This window comes from Melozone crissalis, unplaced genomic scaffold, assembly GCF_028551555.1.
Source record: "Melozone crissalis strain CALT ecotype California unplaced genomic scaffold, PUWL_Pcris_2 ptg000057l_1, whole genome shotgun sequence".
NCBI classification, from domain to species: Eukaryota; Metazoa; Chordata; class Aves; order Passeriformes; family Passerellidae; genus Melozone; species Melozone crissalis.
Window position 1 is genome coordinate 9,075,552 of NW_026535835.1, and position 20,915 is coordinate 9,096,466.

At 57.1% G+C, this 20,915-nt stretch overlaps 3 protein-coding genes across 8 annotated transcripts; 2 read left to right on the top strand and 1 right to left on the bottom strand.

Moving 5' to 3' along the window:
- Nucleotides 1-1,354: 1,354 nt before the first annotated feature.
- On the top strand, nt 1,355-8,479 carry LOC128943986 (aldehyde dehydrogenase family 3 member A2-like). Of its 6 annotated transcripts, none has more exons than XM_054287034.1 (12): nt 1,355-1,414; nt 2,069-2,242; nt 2,604-2,835; nt 2,924-3,009; nt 3,878-4,086; nt 4,224-4,341; nt 4,428-4,569; nt 4,691-4,857; nt 4,982-5,081; nt 5,508-5,743; nt 6,682-6,805; nt 7,068-8,479. In XM_054287034.1, the coding sequence occupies exons 2-11, from the start codon at nt 2,081-2,083 to the stop codon at nt 6,760-6,762; spliced, it is 1,533 nt and encodes a 510-aa protein (XP_054143009.1). In that variant the 5' UTR covers nt 1,355-1,414; nt 2,069-2,080; the 3' UTR covers nt 6,763-6,805; nt 7,068-8,479. The 6 variants fall into 6 exon arrangements, with proteins under 6 accessions (XP_054143009.1, XP_054143008.1, XP_054143012.1 ...); XM_054287033.1 differs by lacking the exon at nt 1,355-1,414 and adding an exon at nt 1,563-1,592; XM_054287037.1 differs by lacking the exon at nt 1,355-1,414 and adding an exon at nt 1,753-1,927.
- A 1,159-nt stretch (nt 8,480-9,638) lies between these two features.
- On the top strand, nt 9,639-13,743 carry LOC128944312 (aldehyde dehydrogenase family 3 member A2-like). The gene is made up of 10 exons (XM_054287511.1): nt 9,639-9,824; nt 10,138-10,247; nt 10,359-10,444; nt 10,533-10,741; nt 10,879-10,996; nt 11,083-11,224; nt 11,372-11,538; nt 12,103-12,202; nt 12,873-13,108; nt 13,618-13,743. The coding sequence occupies exons 1-10, from the start codon at nt 9,646-9,648 to the stop codon at nt 13,741-13,743; spliced, it is 1,473 nt and encodes a 490-aa protein (XP_054143486.1). The 5' UTR covers nt 9,639-9,645.
- Nucleotides 13,744-14,507: 764 nt separating this feature from the next.
- On the bottom strand, nt 14,508-19,657 carry LOC128944313 (multidrug and toxin extrusion protein 1-like). Its single transcript, XM_054287512.1, has 17 exons — nt 19,499-19,657; nt 19,324-19,425; nt 19,084-19,152; nt 18,676-18,824; nt 18,534-18,576; nt 18,385-18,429; nt 17,947-18,044; nt 17,698-17,795; nt 17,108-17,221; nt 16,953-17,020; nt 16,634-16,742; nt 16,435-16,510; nt 16,287-16,356; nt 15,860-15,992; nt 15,474-15,568; nt 14,998-15,133; nt 14,508-14,719 (listed from the first exon to the last, which is right to left on the bottom strand). The coding sequence occupies exons 1-17, from the start codon at nt 19,655-19,657 to the stop codon at nt 14,508-14,510; spliced, it is 1,776 nt and encodes a 591-aa protein (XP_054143487.1).
- Nucleotides 19,658-20,915: the final 1,258 nt, after the last annotated feature.

Genomic DNA, 20,915 nt, shown 5'->3' on the forward strand with positions numbered 1-20,915 from the left:
CCCAGCTGAGACTCTGCAATGCTAAAAAAACCCCTCAGCCTTGTTCCCTGTCCCCAGCTGGCCAAAAGATGTCCCTGACAAGGAGCAAAAGGGACTCTCTGCCAGGATGCTGCCTCATTTCTGCAAAGGTTTATCCCCACAGACCACTGGGATAACTGGGAGCTGAGATATTTGCTTCCAGTGTGTGCTGCCAAGTACAAGCAGCACTGTTGTGACATGAAAACCCCTCTGGGCTGATGGGTGAGAATTTTACAAGCTCTGGAGAATCCATCCACCTCCCTGCTCGTGCTGCCAGCCTGGGTGGGTGCAGTGCAGCACCGTTTCCCCAGGCACAATGTAATGCTCCATGCTGACAGCTCAGGCTTCTACTCAGATTTCAGCACTACTAATCCTTTTACAAATTCCCTTGGGCCTGCACAGAGCTCCAACCCCCTGTGCCTGCAAGGATGCTGACAGGATAACGGGGAGCATTTCCATCAGACAGCGGTCCTGTGAGGAGCATTCCTGCTTCCACCCATGGTTTCTTCAATGCAAACCCAGCTTTTCTCCTTACACCACCTGGAATGGCACTGCCAAGCCCAGCCTGTTTTTCCTTCTCATGTTGCCTCCTGCACACAAGTTTTAGCAGTTGCTCATGTCATTCTTCTCCTCAGCAGGGTGTTTACTGCTGAGATTTGTGCTGCAGCTTGTGAAATGCTGAGCCACAGCCCAGGAGGTGTAAGTGAAGCCAGCTGACCACAAAAGCCAAGCTTGGTGTTTGGGGGGGATTGTGGTTCTGCACAATCTGAGGCCAAAAGGCACTCCCAGCTTCAGAGGGCTGTGTTGATACGGGAAAATGGGATTAAACTTTGCAGGAGAAGGTGGGCTCTGTGCTAGGAGCCCACATCACCTGGGCAGGAAGACCCCGGTGCCAGCCCTGTGTGCCAAGGAGGTGCGGCAGGCACGGATTTAGTGGGGTACAGCTGCAGCAGCAAAGGCGCTGGGTAAATCGAGTCACGAGAGGCAGCGTGTAACAACCTGCACACAATTTTAAATAATCACCGTGCTTTTCCTAGAACAAGTTGTGGCAGGTCTATTTTTAACCGGAATGTGCCCAACCTTGCCCGGGCTCCTTTCTCCGCGTTTTTTCTGGCTCGCTTCCCACAACACGACTGTACCAAGGTTAATTGGACCCGAACAGCACCTGCCCGGTTTCGCTGCCCCTCAGCGACAGGAGGCCGCTGGTACGGCAGGACCAGCCCCGCTCTTTCCCCGCTGCCTGCCCCGATAAGGCTCCGCAGGGACTCTGCCCTCCGCCCCCAGGGCAGCCCCACGCCCCGGCAGCGTTTCACAACCGGCCCGGCAGCGCCAGAGCCGCTTCCACCCGCGGAGGCCACGGAGGGACTGCGGCAGGAGGGAGCATCCCCCAGCCAAGGTAGCGGCGGCACCGCAGGGACAGACACATCCTTCAGCCCGCTCCGCTTCCTCCTCCTCCTCCTGTCTCCCACCGGGACCACCGGGCAGGGAGGGGGAGCGGCTGCCCCGCGGCCTCGCCCGTTCCGCTTCCGTCATGTGAGCGGAAAGAGGAAGCGGCGGCGGCGGCGGCGACCCCGGTGGGCGGCGGGGCCGCGGGGGCGGAGGGTCCTGCCCGGGGCTAGGGGCAGCGGCCGGGGGGAGAACCAGCGGCTCGCAGCCGCCGTGCCGCAGTGTCACTGCCGCCCCAGCGCCGGTGCCGCTCGGGGGTCCCCGCGGTTCCTCGGGGGTTTAGGGGGGTCCCCATCCCGCCGTGTCCTCGCCGGCTGTCGCTCGGTACCGCGCTGCGCTCCGCCCCGCCGGGAGCGGCCCCGGCTTCCTCGGTGACATCCCCACGCTGCCACCAACGCCCTGCGCTGCTTCTCAAACTTTTCTAACTCGGGAGTTATGTAAGGCTTCGGAGAGATGCGTCGGGGTGAGGGACGAGCGGCTGCCTGGAGATGGGCCGGGGGGAGCGGCTGGAGGGCGGGAGGGCGCTCGGTGCTGCTGGGGACGAGCCGGGCTGGGCGGCCTCCATGGCCCTGTGCTGAGCTGGGGGTGGCCGGTGTCTCCTCAGTGCTCAGCGGCCATGGAGAAGATGCAGCAGGTCGTGGGCCGGGCCAGGGCCGCCTTCAGGTCGGGCCGGAGCCGCCCGCTGGAGTTCAGGATTCAGCAGCTGAAGGCCCTGCAGAGGATGGTGCAGGAGAAGGAGAAGGAGATCCTGGCAGCTCTCAAGGACGATCTGAACAAGGTCTGGGTTAGGGAGTTTCTTCCTTTGCTGTGCACGGACAGTGGTCGGCCCTGAAGGGAAAGTGGGAAGGCCAAGGGCTGCCTTTGCTGTGCTAAATTACTTTTGTTCTTGTCCCCCTTGGTCTTGTGCCACTGTGGCCTGCACTGTGGCTGTCACCATTTCTGAGAAGGAGTTATTCTAAGGCAGGACTGCAAAGGCAGCCCTGGCTGTCAGGTTTGGGGTTCTGCCTCACACACCCATCTCTGGCCAGGGATCCTTTGTCGCTGCCAATGGCAGACACTTGGAAGCAGCAGGGCTGAGATGGTGGCTGTGGGTGCTGGGTGCCTTTTCCATCCCTTCCCCAAACTCCATGTTGTTTCAGTGTGGATACAATGCCTACAGCCATGAAATCCTGGGTGTGCTGGGGGAGCTGGCCCTCACCATAGAGAAGCTGCCATCCTGGGCAGCCCCTCAGCCCGTGAAGAAGAACCTGCTGACCATGAGGGACGAGGCCTACATCGGCTACGAGCCCCTGGGTGTGGTGCTGGTCATCGGGGCCTGGAACTACCCCTTTGTGCTGGTCATGCAGCCCCTGATCGGGGCCATCGCTGCAGGTGGGGATCCAGAGCAGCCTTGGTGGGGTCCTGGTTGTGTGTGGGGAGAGGACTGAGGGCTCATGACCGTGCTGTGTGTGCCCTGCAGGCAATGCTGTGGTGGTGAAGCCGTCGGAGGTCAGTGAGAACACGGCTCGGCTGGTGGCTGAGCTGCTGCCACAGTACCTGGACAAGGTGAGTGAGGCCCCATGCCTGACATGAGTGTCTTGATCTGTCCTGCTTTCAAAGGGCTCCTGCAGGTTTGAGCCAAATGCATTGCCTGCTCCCTTCAAAGGAGCACAAGCAGGAGGCACAGGAAGGGTTGAGTTACTGTTAGAGTCCAAAGGTGCATTGACAAATTCTCCCTGTGTTTGTGTATGAGCTTACATAACGCTGCTGCAGTGTGACAGCCTTTGTGACACCCATGACCGTATGGAGAGCTGTGTTTGCACTTCTCACTGCTCTTTTGGAGCTGTGCTGGGGATGCCCTTAGGCCAGCACAGGTTGTGTGGGATGCTGGCAGAGCCTGGCTCTTCCTGAGAATTGAGCACTGGGTGTTCCATGGCAGCATGGCCTGGGTTTTCATGTCCTGCTGAACTGCACTTGCATGAGGAGGTGTTGTTCCTCCTCCTCTTGCCTGGCAGTTCTGTCACCCCTTGCACTGTCACAGAGATAGGCTGTTGCTGTCACTGCACAGGGCCCTGTGGAGTTTCCTCCAGGGTGTTAGCGCCTTCTCTGGGTGGGAGGCAGGAGCAGGGGAAGGAGGCAGCCCTTGGGAGAGCCTGGCAGTCATATGTGCCCTGATTCTTCCTGTGTGGGAGCAGCTCCACAGCCAGACTCAGTCCTCGCCTCAGCCTTCATTTCTTTTAGTTCATGTGGCACAAAATGAGAAACAAATCATCATTTAATGGGAAGGAGCAGGGCATATCTGTGCTACCATTATATTTTGTCCCTGTCATGGATTAGGGCACAAACAAGCCTGCCCTCTGCCACATTCAGAGCTGCTGCATTGATGTGAGTGCTTTGAATCAAGATAACTCTCAGGCTCTTGTTTTCCCTGCAGGAGCTGTACCCTGTGGTCACTGGAGGAGTTCCTGAGACAACAGAGCTGCTGACCCAGAGATTTGATCACATCCTCTACACTGGCAACACTGCAGTGGGCAAAATTGTGATGGCAGCAGCTGCCAAGCACCTGACCCCTGTCACCCTGGAGCTGGGGGGGAAGAGCCCCTGCTACATCGACAAGGACTGTGACCTGGCTGTGGCCTGCAGGTCAGCTTCTTGCAGCCTTGATGGGCCCTCAGCAGCAGGGCAGGGGAGCATCTCTGGGCCAGCATGCCCAGCTCAGGTGCTGGGGTGGGGAAGGGACTGAGCATGGAGCAAGCATGTCCCTTTCTGCCTTGCCACAGGCGGATAACGTGGGGCAAGTACATGAACTGTGGGCAAACCTGCATCGCCCCAGACTACATCCTGTGTGACCCATCCATCCAGAGCAAGGTGGTGGAGAACATCAAGGCCACTCTGAAGGTGAGGGAGGAGTCCCTTGTGCTGTGGAGATTGTCCCAGCTGTGATTTCCTGGAGCTGTTTTGTTTCTGCTCTTCCATTTTGTCAGGAATTCTATGGGGAGGACGTGAAGTCATCTCCAGACTATGAAAGGATCGTCAACCAGCGTCACTTCAAGAGGGTCAAGAGCCTGCTGGAAGGGCAGAAGATTGCTCATGGGGGAGAGACTGATGAGGCCTCCTGCTTCATAGGTGCTATGGAGGGGAGGTGGCAGTGGGTGCTGTTTGTCTGTGCCTTTGTTGACCCAGGTGCTGTGATGGGCCAGGTCTGTGTCCTGCTCATGCTGTTCTCTCATTCTCCCATTTGCCTCAGCTCCAACCATCCTCACGGATGTTTCCCCGGAGTCAAAGGTGATGGAGGAGGAAATCTTTGGGCCAGTGCTGCCCATTGTGCCTGTGAAGAGTGTGGAGGAAGCCATTGAGTTCATCAATGGTCGGGAGAAGCCCCTTGCCCTTTATGTCTTCTCCAACAACAAGCAGGTGGGTCTGGGCTGTGCCAGAGGAGGTGAACATTGTTGAAATGTATATCCCTTCCCAGTTACATGGTCTGGGCTCTTCTTTGAGCCTTTTTAATCTTTTGGTTTGTGTTTTTTTCTTTTTCTAGTTAATCAAGAGAGTCATCTCGGAAACCTCCAGTGGTGGTGTGACTGGAAATGATGTCATTATGCATTTCTTCCTCTCAACTTTGCCTTTTGGTGGTGTTGGTAAGTTACTGGAGCTCCTTAAGAGTTGGGACTTAATACACAATGTGTCCCAGGGAACAGCAACTCATGGTTTGTGTCTCTGGGTGTCCCTGTGCCTCCTACAGCTCAGGAGTCTCAGTGCAGCAGGTCTTGATAATAATTATAAGTTCTGGGAGTGCATTAGGATGGGGGCCTGGAGGGAAAAACCTTTGGGTGTATTTTTGGAAAGACTGAAGCATTTAGTGGAGCCTGCTGGGAAGGGTGCATTAAAACCATTATCTGCAGTCAGAGTGACTGGTGTAAATGAGGTGAGGAAGAAGAGGGTTGGAGTACAATGGACATCATAGAGACTGAGAAGTGCTGCAGGGGAAGGCTCAGTTGTCCTCAGGTGGGCAGAGCTGAGACTGGCTGAGGCTGAGCAGTGCCCTGCCTGTCTGTGTCCCTCAGGGCACAGTGGGATGGGTGCCTACCACGGCAAGCACAGCTTCGAGACCTTCTCCCACCGCCGCGCCTGCCTCATCAAGGACCTGAAGATGGAGAGCACCAACAAGATGCGGTACCCACCTGGCAGCCAGAAGAAGGTGGACTGGGCCAAGTTCTTCCTGCTCAAGAGGTTTAACAAGGCCAGAATTGGGCTCTTTGTCCTGGCCCTGCTGGGGGTGGTGGCAGCAGTGATGATCAAGGTGAGTTTTGGGTCTTTGCTGTCTATAGCAGTGCATGTACAATTTACCTGACCGGTTCTTTGCAACTTGCAGCCCTTTTGTAAAGCCTGGCCTCTTTTTCTGTCTTGAAATTTATCTGTCCCACCTTAAATTCTTACCTTCTCACTCTTGCAAGCTGTCTGTAGAATAGGAATATCCCCGGAGAGATCTCCAGGCTGCTGTACTCCCTGTTGCTCCTCCCTGGTAGGTGACACCCGTGGGATGCTCCCTCCAGAGGCAGAGGTTGGTAGTTTTGGACTGCTTAGGCGTGGCTTCCATCCCAGAGCTTCCTTCAGCAGCGTTTGAGCTGCCTCACAGCCCAGAGAGCTGCAGTCTGTGCCGTGGCACCCTGGGGAGGGAAGCTGTGTCCCAAAGCTGGGGTCTGTGACAAGCTCTTGTTCCTCCTGGCCCATTGCAGCCCCTGTCTGACCTCAGCTCAATTATTCCCATTTCCTCCCGTGTTTCCAGCTGGGCAGTGCGGAAGGGTGGGATGTCCTCTCCTCTCTGCAGGAGGCAGAGGCTTGTGGGAGGCTCAGGATACCTCCTGAGGTGGAGGAGCAAGATCTGAATCTCTAAGCCCAAATTACTGCTGGTTCTCCATGTCTTACATAGCAGACACTTCATGTGCCTTCACTGCCTGCTCTGTGGGGATTACTGAGCTCAAGGGAGCAGCTCCTGAGGGCACAGGAGGAGGCAGGGTGGATCAGAACTCTGCCTTTCAGTCTGTGCAGTTGCTGCTGCATGGAGACACTCAGCAGCCCAGCATCCCAGGGGAGATAACCTGCTCACATAACCCAGGAGGAGATTTAAGAGCCAAGAACTGGCTCAGGCCTCGAGGCAGCAGCCAGGGAGGCAGGCCCTGTGCAGGGCAATGAGAGGGGGGAATCTCACGGCATCTTGAAATCATTTGGGTTTCTCAGAGCCACCAGTCTGTGCTGAAGAGAAAAGCCCTGTTGGTTGTGCTGGCTGTGCAGAGGCTGGGCTGGCCCAGTGGGTGGTAAGGAGGAGCAGGTTTCAGAGCACTGCTGTGGCTGCCACAGTGAGGTAGGAGCCTTTTTCTTCTCCTGTGTGTAGACCTAGTTTGAGATTGGGAAAAGCTTTGTAGATGAGTGAATGTGGGGCTGAGCCAGAGCACGATGTTTTCCCTGGCATCTGAGATAACCAGTGCATGCTGAGGGGCAGGAGAGCTGCACGTTGGGGAACCCTCTGCCTGAAGGGGCTTTGCTTCAGGCTGTTCTAGAATGGGAACTGGTTTTGTGTCAGCCGATCCTTCACGGGGTTTTGCTCTTGTGTTTTGCTTTCACAGGTGCTTAACTGATGAAGAGAGGAGAAGGCACCGTGTGCTCATCATGCTCTGGGTGCTGGCTTTGTGTCTGTTTCCTTAAGCTGGGAAGTCATTCTTTTCTTTTGTTCTGGGTGATTTCAGTGAGCTGTCGAGCACACAGAGTAGCCTTAGAGAGGCACTAACCACGAGAAGGCTCAGATTCCTGTTTACTTAAAAGCCATGCTGGAACAGAGGGACCACTGGGGACAAGCTCTCCGAAGGAGGACTGCAGAGCAAGAAATTCCAGTCCCTGCCTGCACCTTGTGCCATGCAGAGCTTCCAGGGACACACAGTGTCCTGCACCAAACCACTCACCTTCCTTCACTGACCAACAGGAGCTGAAATTTCAGCAGCCCTTGAGCTGAGAGTGTTTTCCCTGCAGTTTTGGGAATGTTCTGAACACCCACCCTCCTGGTGACAAGCCTGGGACAGGCTGTGCTGCCTGATGCATTTGGCTGTGAATAAACCCAGTGAGGTTCCCCTTGCCATTTAATTGAGGTGAAACCTTCTCACATCTCTGCAATCCAGAATCATCTACAGCTGCTTGCTGGGTTCTGTGTTTCATCATGTGCCTTTAACAGTTATTTAGCAGTTAGAAAATTCCTAAGGTGATGCCTGTGCTGCCTCTGTTGTGCTGAGTGTCTCATGCTAGAGCAAAAGAGCTTTCAGGCCTGTTCAGAAAAGTGGGAATGACAAATACCTTGTGGGTTAGCCCAGCCCCACACAGCCACTTGCTTTTTCCCTGTGGGACAGGGAAGAGAATTGGAAGAAAGTGAGAAAACTTGTATGTTGAAATAAAAATTGTTTAATGAAATGAAAACTGGGCTTGCAGGCAGATCAAAGCAAATTAAGGAATTTGTTCATTAATCCCACTCATCAGGCAGCTGTTCAGCCATCCCCAGGAGGGCAGGGCATCATCACACCTAGTGGTGACTTGGGAAGACAAACACCAGAACTCCCAATGTCACAAACCCAAACAGCACCATCCTTCTATGAGGAAACTTAGTGTCTAACACAAAAATTAACTTCATCCCAGTACAAAGCTGTTCCTGGTCAGGTTCCTCCAAGGGAAAACAATTACTGGAAGAGTGTGTGTGCTCCTTCGTGTTTGAGCTTCTCAGGATTCTGTAATCTTGCACTGGGGGACTATGTGGGGCTTGTTCTAGCTTGGGGGAAGGATGCTGAAGGAATTGAAGGTGAAAGAGCCTTAGAACTATTAATGTTAAAGCAAACTGAAAAAAATATTACTAAATGCAATTACTATAGAGTAGAAAATTATATTTACTGTGCAATAAGTGGGATTTCTTCATGTCTGGTGAAAATCCATGTGCTAAGCCTTTTTGATGATACATTTTGCAAGGCACTAAATAAACACTGAGAATTTAAATAATCAACTGAGTGTGGTAGGTCCTTGCAGTCTCCCGAGGAATCCTGCTCTGCTGGTCCCAGCTCTGGCCATGGCTTGGCTGAGTGGCTCACAGGTGTTGTGAGGTGTCCCTGGCACCCTGGCAAGGATCCCTCAGAGCTCTGTTGGAGCCAGGCAGGGAGCAGGGTGAGCCAGCAGAGGAGCTGGCTGGTTTCCCCCTCTCAGATCCATGCTGGATTGCCTGGTTGGGGTTTTTTACATCCTGAGCGCTGTAGCTGTGGCACGTGGGCCAGGCCAGGCGTGGGCAAAGGCACGTGGGCTCTGCCATCCCACACCAGGGCTGAGTCACTGCCCTGCCTGGAGCAGCCACCCAGGGCTGGACAGGGTTGGGTAAAGGGCATCTCATGATGCCCAGCAAGAGCCCTGGGCCGGGGCCAGCTCTCCCGTGGGAGGAGGGATCGCCCCCAGCCATGGCAGGGGAAGGGCTTGTGCCTGCTTGCAGTCGCCACAGGAGGCTGGTGGAGAGAGAAGCTCCTCTGAAGGTAACTTGCTGTTTTTCCTTCGTTTTTTAATGAGTCACTTTGCTTTCTCGGGCTGTGTCACGCAGCTGTGGCAGTGGGTTGGGAAGGACAGGATTTAATTATTCTAAGGGGATCTTGGTGTGTTGGTTGGGTAGGGAAGCAGGACCAGATCTCTGATCCTGACTAAAGTGAAATTAATAATAGTTTCACCTGCTCCTTTGAAGCAGGTGAAATCTCTGCAGTGTTTCTGTGAAGACGTGTGAGGGCCTCAGGGTTATGGGGAAGATGCGATGCGTGCAGGCCCGCTCCGGGCACACAGCTGTGTTCCCAGCTGGCTGCCCACCCAGGCCATGGTCATCTCTGTTCTTTGGCACCTTGGGAACATCCCTGTGAGCAGAGGGTGGAGTGGCTGGAGGGTTTGAGGCTTGGAGAAAGCACTCTCAGAACAGAATCAATCAGCAAAGCCCAGATTGCTCTGGAGGTGTCCCGTGCAGGTCGAACGGGGCTTGGGTGCTGAGGGCCCTCAGACTCAGCTTGAGAGGGGAAATGCCTCACGAGAAGGACAACATCTCCCAGGGTGGGGCACTCCTGGAGGTGTTCCCAGGGCTGAGCAGGCCTCCATGGCCCTGTGCTGAGCTGGGGGTGGCCGGTGTCTCCTCAGTGCTCAGCGGCCATGGAGAAGATGCAGCAGGTCGTGGGCCGGGCCAGGGCCGCCTTCAGGTCGGGCCGGAGCCGCCCGCTGGAGTTCAGGATTCAGCAGCTGAAGGCCCTGCAGAGGATGGTGCAGGAGAAGGAGAAGGAGATCATGAGAGCCCTCAAGGCTGATCTGAACAAGGTCTGTGCTGTCAGGGGGTCCCTCTCTTTTGCTGTGCACGGACAGTGGGTAACCCTGAGCAAAGCAGGAAGGCCAAGGGCTGCCTGTGTAGTGACAAATGGTTTTTGTCATGTCCCCCACCATGGAACTGGATGACTCTGACTCCCCAGGGTGGCTGTGGGAGCTGGGTACCTTTTCCATCCCTTCCCCAAACTCCATGTTGTTACAGAGTGGACCCAATGCCTTCACCCAAGAGATCCTGGGCGTGCTGGGGGCGCTGGCCCTCACCATGGAGAAGCTGCCATCCTGGGCAGCACCTCATCATGTCAAAAAGGACCTGCTGACCCTGAGGGACGAGGCCTACATCGGCTATGAGCCCCTGGGAGTGGTGCTGGTCATTGGGGCCTGGAACTACCCCTTTGCCCTGGTCATGCAGCCCCTGATCGGGGCCATCGCTGCAGGTGGGGATCCAGCAGGGCCTTGGTGGGGTGGGGATCCAACCCACAGTGGGGTCCTAGCTGGGTGTGGGCAGAGGACTGAGGGCTCATGACCGTGCTGTGTGTGCCCTGCAGGCAATGCTGTGGTGGTGAAGCCATCAGAGGTCAGTGAGAACACGGCTCAGCTGGTGGCTGAACTGCTCCCACTGTACTTGGACAAGGTGAGTGTGGCCCTGTGTTGGTCCCCTAGTTTCTCTGTGTCACAGTGATGAGCAGGGTTGGGGTGACCCTGACACCCCTGCCCTGCAGGATCTGTATGCTGTGGTCACTGGTGGAGTTCCTGAGACAACCGAGCTGCTGACCCAGAGATTTGATCACATCTTCTACACTGGCAACTCCAACGTGGGCAGAATTGTGATGGCAGCAGCTGCCAAGCACCTGACCCCTGTCACCCTGGAGCTGGGGGGGAAGAGCCCCTGCTACATCGACAAGGACTGTGACCTGGCTGTGGCCTGCAGGTCAGCTTCTTGCAGCCTTGATGGGCCCTCAGCAGCAGGGCAGGGGAGCATCTCTGGGCCAGCATGCCCAGCTCAGGTGCTGGGGTGGGGAAGGGACTGAGCATGGAGCAAGCATGTCCCTTTCTGCCTTGCCACAGGCGGATAACGTGGGGCAAGTACATGAACTGTGGGCAAACCTGCATCGCCCCAGACTACATCCTGTGTGACCCATCCATCCAGAGCAAGGTGGTGGAGAACATCAAGGCCACTCTGAAGGTGAGGGAGGAGTCCCTTGTGCTGTGGAGATTGTCCCAGCTGTGATTTCCTGGAGCTGTTTTGTTTCTGCTCTTCCATTTTGTCAGGAATTCTATGGGGAGGACGTGAAGTCATCTCCAGACTATGAAAGGATCGTCAACCAGCGTCACTTCAAGAGGATCCTGGGCTTGATGGAAGGGCAGAAAATTGCTCTTGGGGGAGAGACTGATGAGGCGTCCCGCTTCATAGGTGCTATGGAGGGGAGGTGGCAGTGGGCGCTTTGTGGGTGCTGTTTGTCTGTGTCTTACTTGAGTTATGTTGAGCAGCCCAAGGTGCTGTGATGGGCCAGGTCTGTGTCCTGCTCATGCTGCTCTTTCATTCTCCCATTTGCCTCAGCTCCAACCATCCTCACGGATGTTTCCCCGGAGTCAAAGGTGATGGAGGAGGAAATCTTTGGGCCAGTGCTGCCCATTGTGACTGTGATGAGCGTGGAGGAAGCCATTGAGTTCATCAACCTTCGAGAGAAGCCCCTTGCCCTTTATGTCTTCTCCAACAACAAGCAGGTGGGTCAGGGCTGTGCTCCCTCCTGGAAGTGTCTCTGCACTGCTGGATCCTGAACATGGCTGATCCAAGACACAGAGTTCTGCAGGGTCTGTGTCAGTTCCTTTTCCATAAAGAAAATTTATGGAAATTGCAGCTTTCGGGGGCCATGAGAGTCCCCAGAACTGCTGGAAGCTCCCAGTCTCCTGCTGAAGGGCTCTAGGTTTGTACATCTCTACCCACACAGGCGGGTGCTGCTTCCTGCCCTGTCTCCTGCCCCCGTTTCCTGGCTCTGTTGTGCCAGCTCAGGAATCCAGGTCAGGGCTTTGCCCTGGAACAACAGCCCCAGGCAGTGCGGGTGGGAGGGCTGAGGAGCACCTTGGGCTGAAGCCTTTTCATTTGCTGGCTGATCAGCTGGGCAGATCCTGTGCTTTAGTGGTGTAAAGTGGCCTCTCTCATGGAACAAGGCACAGCCTGTGCCCCCCACAAAGGGGGATGGAAGCATCACCTCAAACCCTCCCTGCTGCTGTGGTACATGGTGTTCGTCCCCTCCTGATTTGTTGTGTGCCCTCTCCCATTGTGGGCAGCTGATCAGACGGGTGATAGCAGAGACCTCCAGCGGTGGCATGACAGCCAACGATGTCATCATGCACTCGGTGCTCCCAGATCTGCCCTTCGGCGGTGTGGGTGAGTCCCCGCCCCAGCCCACGCACCTGCATTGATCAGCCGCAGCCTCTGGCCCCACCCAGGAGCTCTCTGCCCGTTTGGCAATTCAGGAGTTCAGCTGCATTTCCCGTTAGTGTTGTTTTCTGGGCTGGGTTGCTGTGTAAAAAGGCTCATTCGTGTTTTGGTTGTTGGGCCACTCAGTGAGAGAGGAAAACCCCCTGGCACACAAGTGAGCTCTGTTTCTCCTGTGCTGGGGTGTGGGATGGATTTGTCCATGGCCTGGTTGAGTTTCCAGGGTCCTGTGGCAGAGCTCACCTGGCTGCAGGCACAGGGCTGAGCTCTTGGGTGTTGCTGTGTCCTCCTCATGTCCCACTCCTTGAAATCATAGGCCCAGCTCCTCCTGTCCCCAGCCCCTGTGAGAATTCAGTGGGAAAAGCAAGGCTGGCCCTGGGAGGAGATAATTGGTGTCATTAACCTTTTAACGGTGGGCTCACACAAGCAGCACCCCAAGGCATTGGGCAGGTCCTTGCTGATTGCTGCTAAGTTCAAAAAGCTGCTCTTTGCTCCTCTGCCTTGAGGAGGAGGAGCATGACCAAGCTTTCCCTGTGTCCTGGGGGCTGCCAAAGCGAGTTTGAGGAATGCAGGTGTCGCTGTGTGAGCCTGGTGTGAGCTGCCTGCCCGTGTCCCTCAGGGCACAGCGGGATGGGCGCCTACCACGGCAGGTTCAGCTTCGAGACCTTCTCCCACCGCCGCTCCTGCCTCATCAAGGACTTCAGGTGGGATGTTGCCAACAGGCTGAGGTACCCACCTGGCAGCGAGGAGCTGATGCAGTTGGCCAAGCTGTTCCTGCTGAAGCAGTGTGCCAGGAGCAGGGTGGGACAGTTCATCTCGGCCCTGCTGGCAGCTGTGAAAGCCGTGCTGGCAAAGGTGAGTTTGGGTCTCTGGGTACTCCCAGCTGTGTCCCCTGAGCCCTCCTAACCCTTCATCACCCCGTTCCTTTGAGCTCTGCTCCCTCCCTGGAGGGCTAATCCCTGTTTCTGTGCCTTTCCAGGTGTTGTGCCCCCATTGAGGGGGCTGATGGGCAGCCAGCCCTTGGACCCGCTGCTCGCTCCCTGCATTCCTACTGCTGAACTTTTCTTTGCTGCAATTTCATTTCTTACAAGGCAGCCAGTGCACTGAAGAGGTAGAAGACAAAAAAATGCACCCCAAGTTAAAGGCTCCAGCTCCTACTGAAACAGGAATCTATCCAGACCTAGTCTGTGGATCATGCCTGAGCAGTGAGTGGCTGAGGGAAGGAAGCAGCATCCACCCTGCTTTGTAAACAGCAGCTCCTCTAAAAACTCCTGGGAACGTGGGAGTGTTTGTCACAAGGGTATCTAGACAAAGCCAGTCGTTACTGAGCCTGTTATCTCTGTAACACCTCCCCTGATCCCCAGAGGAAGCTGCTCATGGCAGCGATCAGCCTGGGAAATGAGGGTCTCACTGCAGGGGACAGTCCAGGCTGGCTGTCCCCAGAGCAGAGGGAAAGGAGCCTCGAGGAACCTGCAGCATCTCATCCTTGAAGGGCCTCATGACTGAATGGGTGATGCTCCTTGCAGGGAAACCACCTTTAACCATCCAAGGTGTGGCAAAACCCACCTGAGCTGTGCCAATGCTGTCCTAAGGATTTGAGAAGTGCCAGGGACTGTTGTGCTGCTGTTTTTGGGGCTATTGGGGCAAAGACAGGGGCACTGCTGCAACTGGAGTCCCAGGTCTCAGGCATCCTTGGCCAGAGTGGCAGAGCAGCCACAGCCACCTCCTCTGTAACTGAATTTCAGGGGTTTATGAGTTTGTGGATAGGCTTTTACCTCCAGACTTGTAACTGAGAGCTGCCCTCGATCCTTGCTGAATAAAACCTTTATTTTACTGCAAAGGCCGCCTGGGGCAGGGTGAGACCCATGTGTGGATGTTCCCTGCTCTGTCCCCAGGCTGCACCCCAAGGAGCCAGTCCCACTCCAGCTGGGTTTATTCTTTATTGGCCATTTGTCACGGAGCAGCAGGGGGAGCTGGGCTGAGCTCAGCTCCACTGGGTGGTGATAGCATGGGCTGGGGGATCCCCCACACACTCAGTGTGTGCCAGGCAGCTCAGGGCAGCATTTTGGGTGCCAGAGCAGCCTCAGGGCCCATTCCCAACTGGAATCTGCGCAGACACTGCTGAACACTGACAGAGGCTCCTGCGGGACAGGCATGCACTCCACCTTCTCTCTGGCTCGTCCATTCCTGCTACGCCTGTCCCTCAGGAAAGGCTTTCACCCCAAAATCGAGTCCCCAGAGTCCTTGGTGGGAGTCAGGCCGTGCTGACAATCATCTTCACGGCGATGCCCAGGGCCAGCGTGGTGATGGCCACGACCAGGGCCAGCGCACGGCGAAGGAGCAGCTGGTTGGTGACCCTGGGGGTGGCCAGGGAGGAGGCGGCTTCCCTCAGCTCCAGCTGGTACGTGGGGCCCTCTGTCCTGGTGATTCTCGTGAGCACAATGTCGCTCTGTGGCTCTAACCCCGCTGCAAGGAGAACAGGGTTTGGGGAGACCTCAGGAGGGGTTTCTCAGGGGGGTTTTGTTGTTAGGAGCACTGGAGATCTCAGATCTCGACCAGGTAAGGACTGCCCACAGCTTGTCCCTCTGCCAACCTCTGTCACCCTCCCGAGCCCACACTTGTCATTACTGCTCTCCCAGCAGCTGAGGGTGTCACCTCCTATTTTATGGACTCGTTCCTGAACCTTTCAGGACCCTTCCTGCCCCAAACCCTCCCCTGCATGCAGCACCCAGCTCCTGCCATACCGACAGACCCCAGCACAGCCCTGGCAGGGAGGAAAGTGTGGGGCTGGGGGGCTGCTGCCATATCCAGGTCCTTGTAGGAGCCTTCAGGGCACAGGCTCGGCAGCCTCTGTGGGGTCACTCCTGCGCGGCGCTGAGCCTGCCAAGGGAATGTGCTGGCGTTAGTTGGGAATTCCCACCTGGCAAAGCTGTGCTGCCTCTCCTGGGGCCTCCCTGGAGGTGTTGAGGCACAAGGTGATGCTCAGGGATGAGGTAGCCCAGGTCACCCGATGTGCTCGGAGCTTTGTGTCCCCAAAAGAGGTGCAGGGGGAAAGCTTGAAGCCACTGAGTGCTTGTGCAGGGGGAAGCTGAATTCAGGGATGTCATGGGAGTGCTGGGTTTTGCTCTGGAGCACTGGACATGAGACTGAGCCTGTCTCATCCCAGCAGGGCACTGAGGACCTTCCCAGTGCAGGGATGTGCTGTCAGTGCCTGGATTACCTTCTTGGCTGCCTTCTCCCAGTCCACACGGGAAATGAAGGTGAGGAAGCTGCTGCAGAGGATGAAGACGGCGACGAGCAACCCGATCCACAGGCCTGCAGAGGGCACACAGCATCAGCCAGAGCCAACCCAGCCTCCCAGGACAGCAGGTCCACAAAGGGAATGTCACCCAGGCTAGTGGGAACACGGGGTGCTCATGGCTGCCTGCTTTGGGGTTATTTTTCCCAGTAAAAGTTCCCAGCAGCTGCAGGAGCCGTCCCAGTCCAGCCCAGCGTGTGGGCAGGCCAGCAGAGGGACAGAGCCAGGCACGAGGGTTGTGGTGAGCCCCGAGTGGAGATGCTGCTGCCCGTGGGGGGTTTGGGGGTGCAGTGCCCTGGGGTCAGTACCCATGACGCCGATCCTGGCCACGAAGAGCAGCACAGCTGCCAGGGGCAAGCCCACACCGTAGTAAGCCACAGCGTTGAGGATGGCACCAAACTTCTGCTTCCCGATGCCTCTGAGCACCCCACTGCCGGTACACTGCCAGGAGAGGGAGAGGGACTGGGGCAGGGAGCAGCACCCTGGCCCAGCTCAGGAGATGACCCAGCTCCCTGCCCCTGCCCATTGTTTCTGTGTCCCTGCCCAGTCCTGTGGGTCACCATCATTTTACGCACTCAACATTTTCTAAGGGATGGTCCCAGGAGTTCTGCAGGGTCCTGGTGTGGGCACTGGTGCTCAGCTGCAGCCTGAGGGACTCTCAACTGCCTGATCCACGACACTGCTGCTGAGCACCAAGGTTCCCCGTGGAAAATAGAGGCATTCCCTGGGACTTACAGCCATGGCTTCAAACATGTGGAAGACAGCGTGGACAGGAACGATCCACGCCACCAAGTCAACGATTTCCCTGGGCATGGAGGAAAGCGAAGGATCACTTTTGGGAACTGACCTCCCCACACCAAGGCCAGGAGCTGGGGGCACTCACTTATCTGGGGTGAAGATGTATCCCAGCACATTCCTTGAGGAAGCTAAAATGGACCCCACAATCACAGAGAACACCCCTGAAAACAGAGCACAGAGCTGAGCCCAGCCTGTGGGAGAAGAGGCAGGCAGAGGACTGCAAACACTCCCTGCTCCATGGGAATGAGGCCAGGAAGGGCCTTCCCAGGCTGTTGTGGACTGACCTGTGCAGATCAGGCTGGTGTGGGAGGCTCTCTTGGCCATGTTGGTGTTGCCGGCGCCCAGCGCGTTGCCCACCTGCACGCTGGCAGCTGTGCCCAGCCCCAGGGGGATCTGCAAGCACAGGGCTCACATGTGCCTGGCAATGGGGCTGGCACAGTGACAGGGGGAGCTCAGGATTTGATTTAAAGCATCTCTGTAAGGAGGGAGAGGCAGGAGCAGGGAGAGATTCGAGTGCAGAGGGGAAGATGGGGGTTTGCTGGAGCGGATTTTTGCTATGTGCCCCCACGGAGCCCTGGTGTGCAGTGATAAACCAGCCCTTACCATGAAAGCCACAACAGACACCTCATAGATGATGGACTGGACAGAGAGCTCCACAACGCTCAGCAGGCCTGCGGGACAGGAGGGGTCAGTGCTGGCTGGGGGTGCTGCTCTGGGTCAAGTCTGGCCGTGTCCTGGTAGATCCCCTCTCCACTGACCTATCAAGAAGCTCCCAATCTCATAGGTCCACCACTCGATGCACATCATGAGCATGCTGGGGATGGCCAGGGAGGTGAAACTGTCCCACTCCAGCAGGCACTCGCTGGACCAGCCTGTTGAGAGGAGAAACACCTGATGGATGACCAGCCTGGCCAAGGGCTACATCCTGAACAGAACCATTCCTGTTCTCAGAGCCTCCACAGGATCTCCAGCAGCTCAATGTCCACCTACAACCTCTCTGCTGCTGCCCCATGGGCCACAGAACAGCACAACCCTCAGCCCATCCCTCCTGGAGCTGTGTCCAGGGACAACCTCCTGCTTACATCTGTGCTCATCCAGCTTTGGGGCTGAACCTCCCAAAGCCTCAGCAGGAAGTTTCATTTCTGCAGAATTAATGTTTAGTGCTGATCACAGAGCTCTGCCAGAGCTGGTGCGTGACGAGTGCCACTGGAGCAGCACCGTGGGCTGGGGTTAATGTTTCACCATCAGGATGAGCACAATTCCTCTTCTACCAAGAACACCTGATAGAAGTTTTATGGACACTTCTGGGTAAAGCAGGAAGCAGAGGGAGCAGTGGAGATGTCCTTACCTCCCCAGGTGTTCACATGGAGCTTCCTGCATATGATGTACAGGAACAAGAAAATGGCTTGTGAATACTGAGCGATGGTGTTGGCCCAGCCAGAGCCCCTGCAGAGGAAGTGAGAAAGGTCATTGGCATCCTGCTTATGCCTCCCTCAGGGTGGAAAGAGACATCCTGCCGTACCCCTGGGAGCTCAGTGTTCCCTGGCCAGTGCCAGGTGCCCTGTTTTGCCCTCCAGGGGACACAGGTGCCACTCACATGACGCCCAGGTGTAACTCGAAGAGGAGCAGGTAGTTTGCAGCCACGTTTATGAGGTTGCCGATGACCCCGCTCAGCACCAAGGGCCACATGATCATCTGCAAAGAGGAGGAGATGGAGGGGTCTTCCCAAAGGTTTTGGGAGGGAGCTGTGAAGCTCCCACCAGCCCCACTCTCAGTGCCTTTCCCAAAAAAACCCCAAATTCCAGTGATGTCTCCTGCTTGGAAAATGAGTGTGATGGAGGTAAATCTCTGGTGTGGGGGAGTATGAAGGGAGGTGGATGGGTACAGCTGGCTGTGGAATGAAGTGATCTACAGAGTCAGAGCTGTTTTGGGGCACCTGGGCTCCTTGTCACTGGGAACAGTGAGCATGAAAACCCTGGATGCACTGTGGAAGGGAGCCCTGAGCCAGGGTGAGTTTGAGGACATCGGGACCCACCTGGTTCTGCAGGTATCTTGCCTCCAGGTTATACACAAAAACCGCCTGCAGAGGAAATTTTGGATGAGATGAACCAGTGAGAAAAAAATTTTGGATGAGATGAGCTGTAGGATGGGGACAGCCTGTCCCCACATGCAAGTGGCACTCACCGGGAGGGCAGGGAGAAACGCATCCACGTAGCGCTGGGTCAGCCTGGGGGCACAGAGAGGGGTTGGGGAGGGCCATGGCCATGGCCACCCCCCTCCTCTCAGCCCCTGCACACACCAGGGAGGGATGAGGGGACCACCCAACCTGGAGACATCGGGATCCTGGTGCATGAGCAGCATCAGCGGCTCCACGTTGATGAGGATGGCGCAGCAGGGGAAGCAGCAGAGGAGGATGATGATGGTGGCACGCTGCAGGATCACCCCCACACGCAGCAGGTTCTTGCTGCCATAGGTCTGCAGGATGAGAGGGCAGCACTGAAATCAGCTGGTGCTGGGGGAAAAGGGGCCCTGGAGAGCGTGGAGCAGCCCTGACCACCCTGAAAAGCTCCTGGGAAGGATTTGGAGCGCAGATCTCCTTGTCATGGGATTGTTACCTGGGGTGAAGCTTCCCCAGCTCACAGGAGCAGCCAGGGCTCTGTGTGGTGCCTGGGCTCCATCAGCTGATGCTGGAAAGCCCCCGTGTCCCCAGGACAAACCAGCGTGTCCTACCCACCTGTGATATCAAGGTGTCACACGCTGAAGTCAAACCGTACCCTACAGAGATGGCGGTGACATTTATAACCTGGGATTAAAAAAGCAAGGAGTGAAGGTAAGCATTTTAGACTTTCAGGTAGGGAGAGGGGGGCTGAAAGGAAAAGTGGGAGTGTGAAATCTCCTCTTTTTCCCCCGCCATATCTCATCCCCGTGTCAGCAGGTAGGGAGCTGGTGCCCGGCCCCAGGAATGAATGCTTACAGCGATGGCCAGCGTGACAGAGGCCAGCTCAACCTTGCCCAGGTGGCCACAGAATATGGAGCTGACCAGGTGGATCAGGAAGATGAGCAGCTGGATCAGGATCTAAGCACGGAGCAGAGCCGGAGGTTAGGGATGGGGGCGAGCAGGGCTGGCTGTGCCGGGGGCAGTCTCTTACCAGCGGCCCCGCCAGCACCAGCAGCTGCCTCGCGTCCTCCCAGAAGTGCTCCGGAATCCAGCGGCGTTTCTTCGGGCAGCTCTCGGCTGTGAGGTCTCCCTGGCCCGCGGCCCTTCCCTCCCCGAGGCCATTCTCCTCGGGGAAGCTCTCCGGCTTCATGGTGCCCTGCCGGGGGAGTGCAGCGAGCCCCTTCCTCCGCGCTCTGTTAAACCGCGCCGGGCCCAGCAATGTGTAACCACGGCGGGCTGAACTTCAGCCGGGGCCGGCGTGCTGGGCTGCCCCGGGGAACGGCGGGCACGGGGCACGGCAGGGCACGGGGCGGCGGAGCCCAGCAGGGTCCTGGCACCGCAAAGGAGCCCAGCAGGGTCCGGGCAGCGCAAAGGAGCCCGGACACACCGTGCCAGGTGTTTGCTGCCTGTCCTGAGCCAGCGTTAGGGCTGAGCCATCCTAAACCCACCCTGCGAGCCCTCCTACCTCTCCTGCTTCACCCCAGCAGTGGGGCAGGGCAGGGCATGGAGCGGTGTGGAGCCCAGCAGGGTCCTGGCAGGGCAGGGCAGCGCAAAGGAGTCCGGACACCGTGCCAGGTGTTTGTTGCTTGTCCTGAGCCAGCGTTAGGGCTGAGCCATCCTAAACCCACCCTGTGAGCCCTCCTACCTGTCCTGCTTGAGCCCCAGCTCCCCCGGGCAGGGCTGGAGGCTGCTCCTGCTCTGGCAGCGGCGGGCAGGGCTGTGGGCTCTGAGGCTGGGCTGAGCTCTGCCGGCACTGGCGGGGCTGTGTCTCGCTCACTCCCGTCACAGGGGCCAAGACAAGCCGGCCCCTTGGCTCCTGCTGTCCTGGCACAGCCCCGCCGGGTCGGGTTTCACTGGCACCGCTCTCCCGAGCCCTAATGGGGATGGGGATGGTGCCAGGGCAGACCCCAGCTGCGCGGAGTGGGCTGGGGTAACTGGTGGCACACACTGAGACACCTCCCTACTCTGCCCCTCGCTGCCATCCCAAAAACTCGTAGCACACAGTGAGATCCATCCCTGCTCTGCCCTCGCTGCCATCCCAAACCTACCGGGGCTCCGAGCAGGGCAGGGGCTGCCCCGTCCTCCCGCTGCTGCTGGGGGTGCTGGCACCTTCAAACTTGGTGTCAAATTTTTTCATTCGCAGGTCACCAGCAGCACCAGGAGAGCTGTGGGGTGACAGGGAGGTGCCACACACGTGTATGAGGTATTGAGCTGCCAGGGCCCAGCAGCTGACATGTCACAGTCACCCAGGGGCAGGAGAGAGCCCGGGACAGGGACTGAGGGCTGGACTGGCTGCATTGTGACATGGGGCAGCTCTTTGATGGCTGAGCAACACAACCTCCCTCTTCCAGTGCTCAATTGTTAGAACTCAGTGCATCCCTCTGGGTGTCCAGAGTTGCTGAGGACCC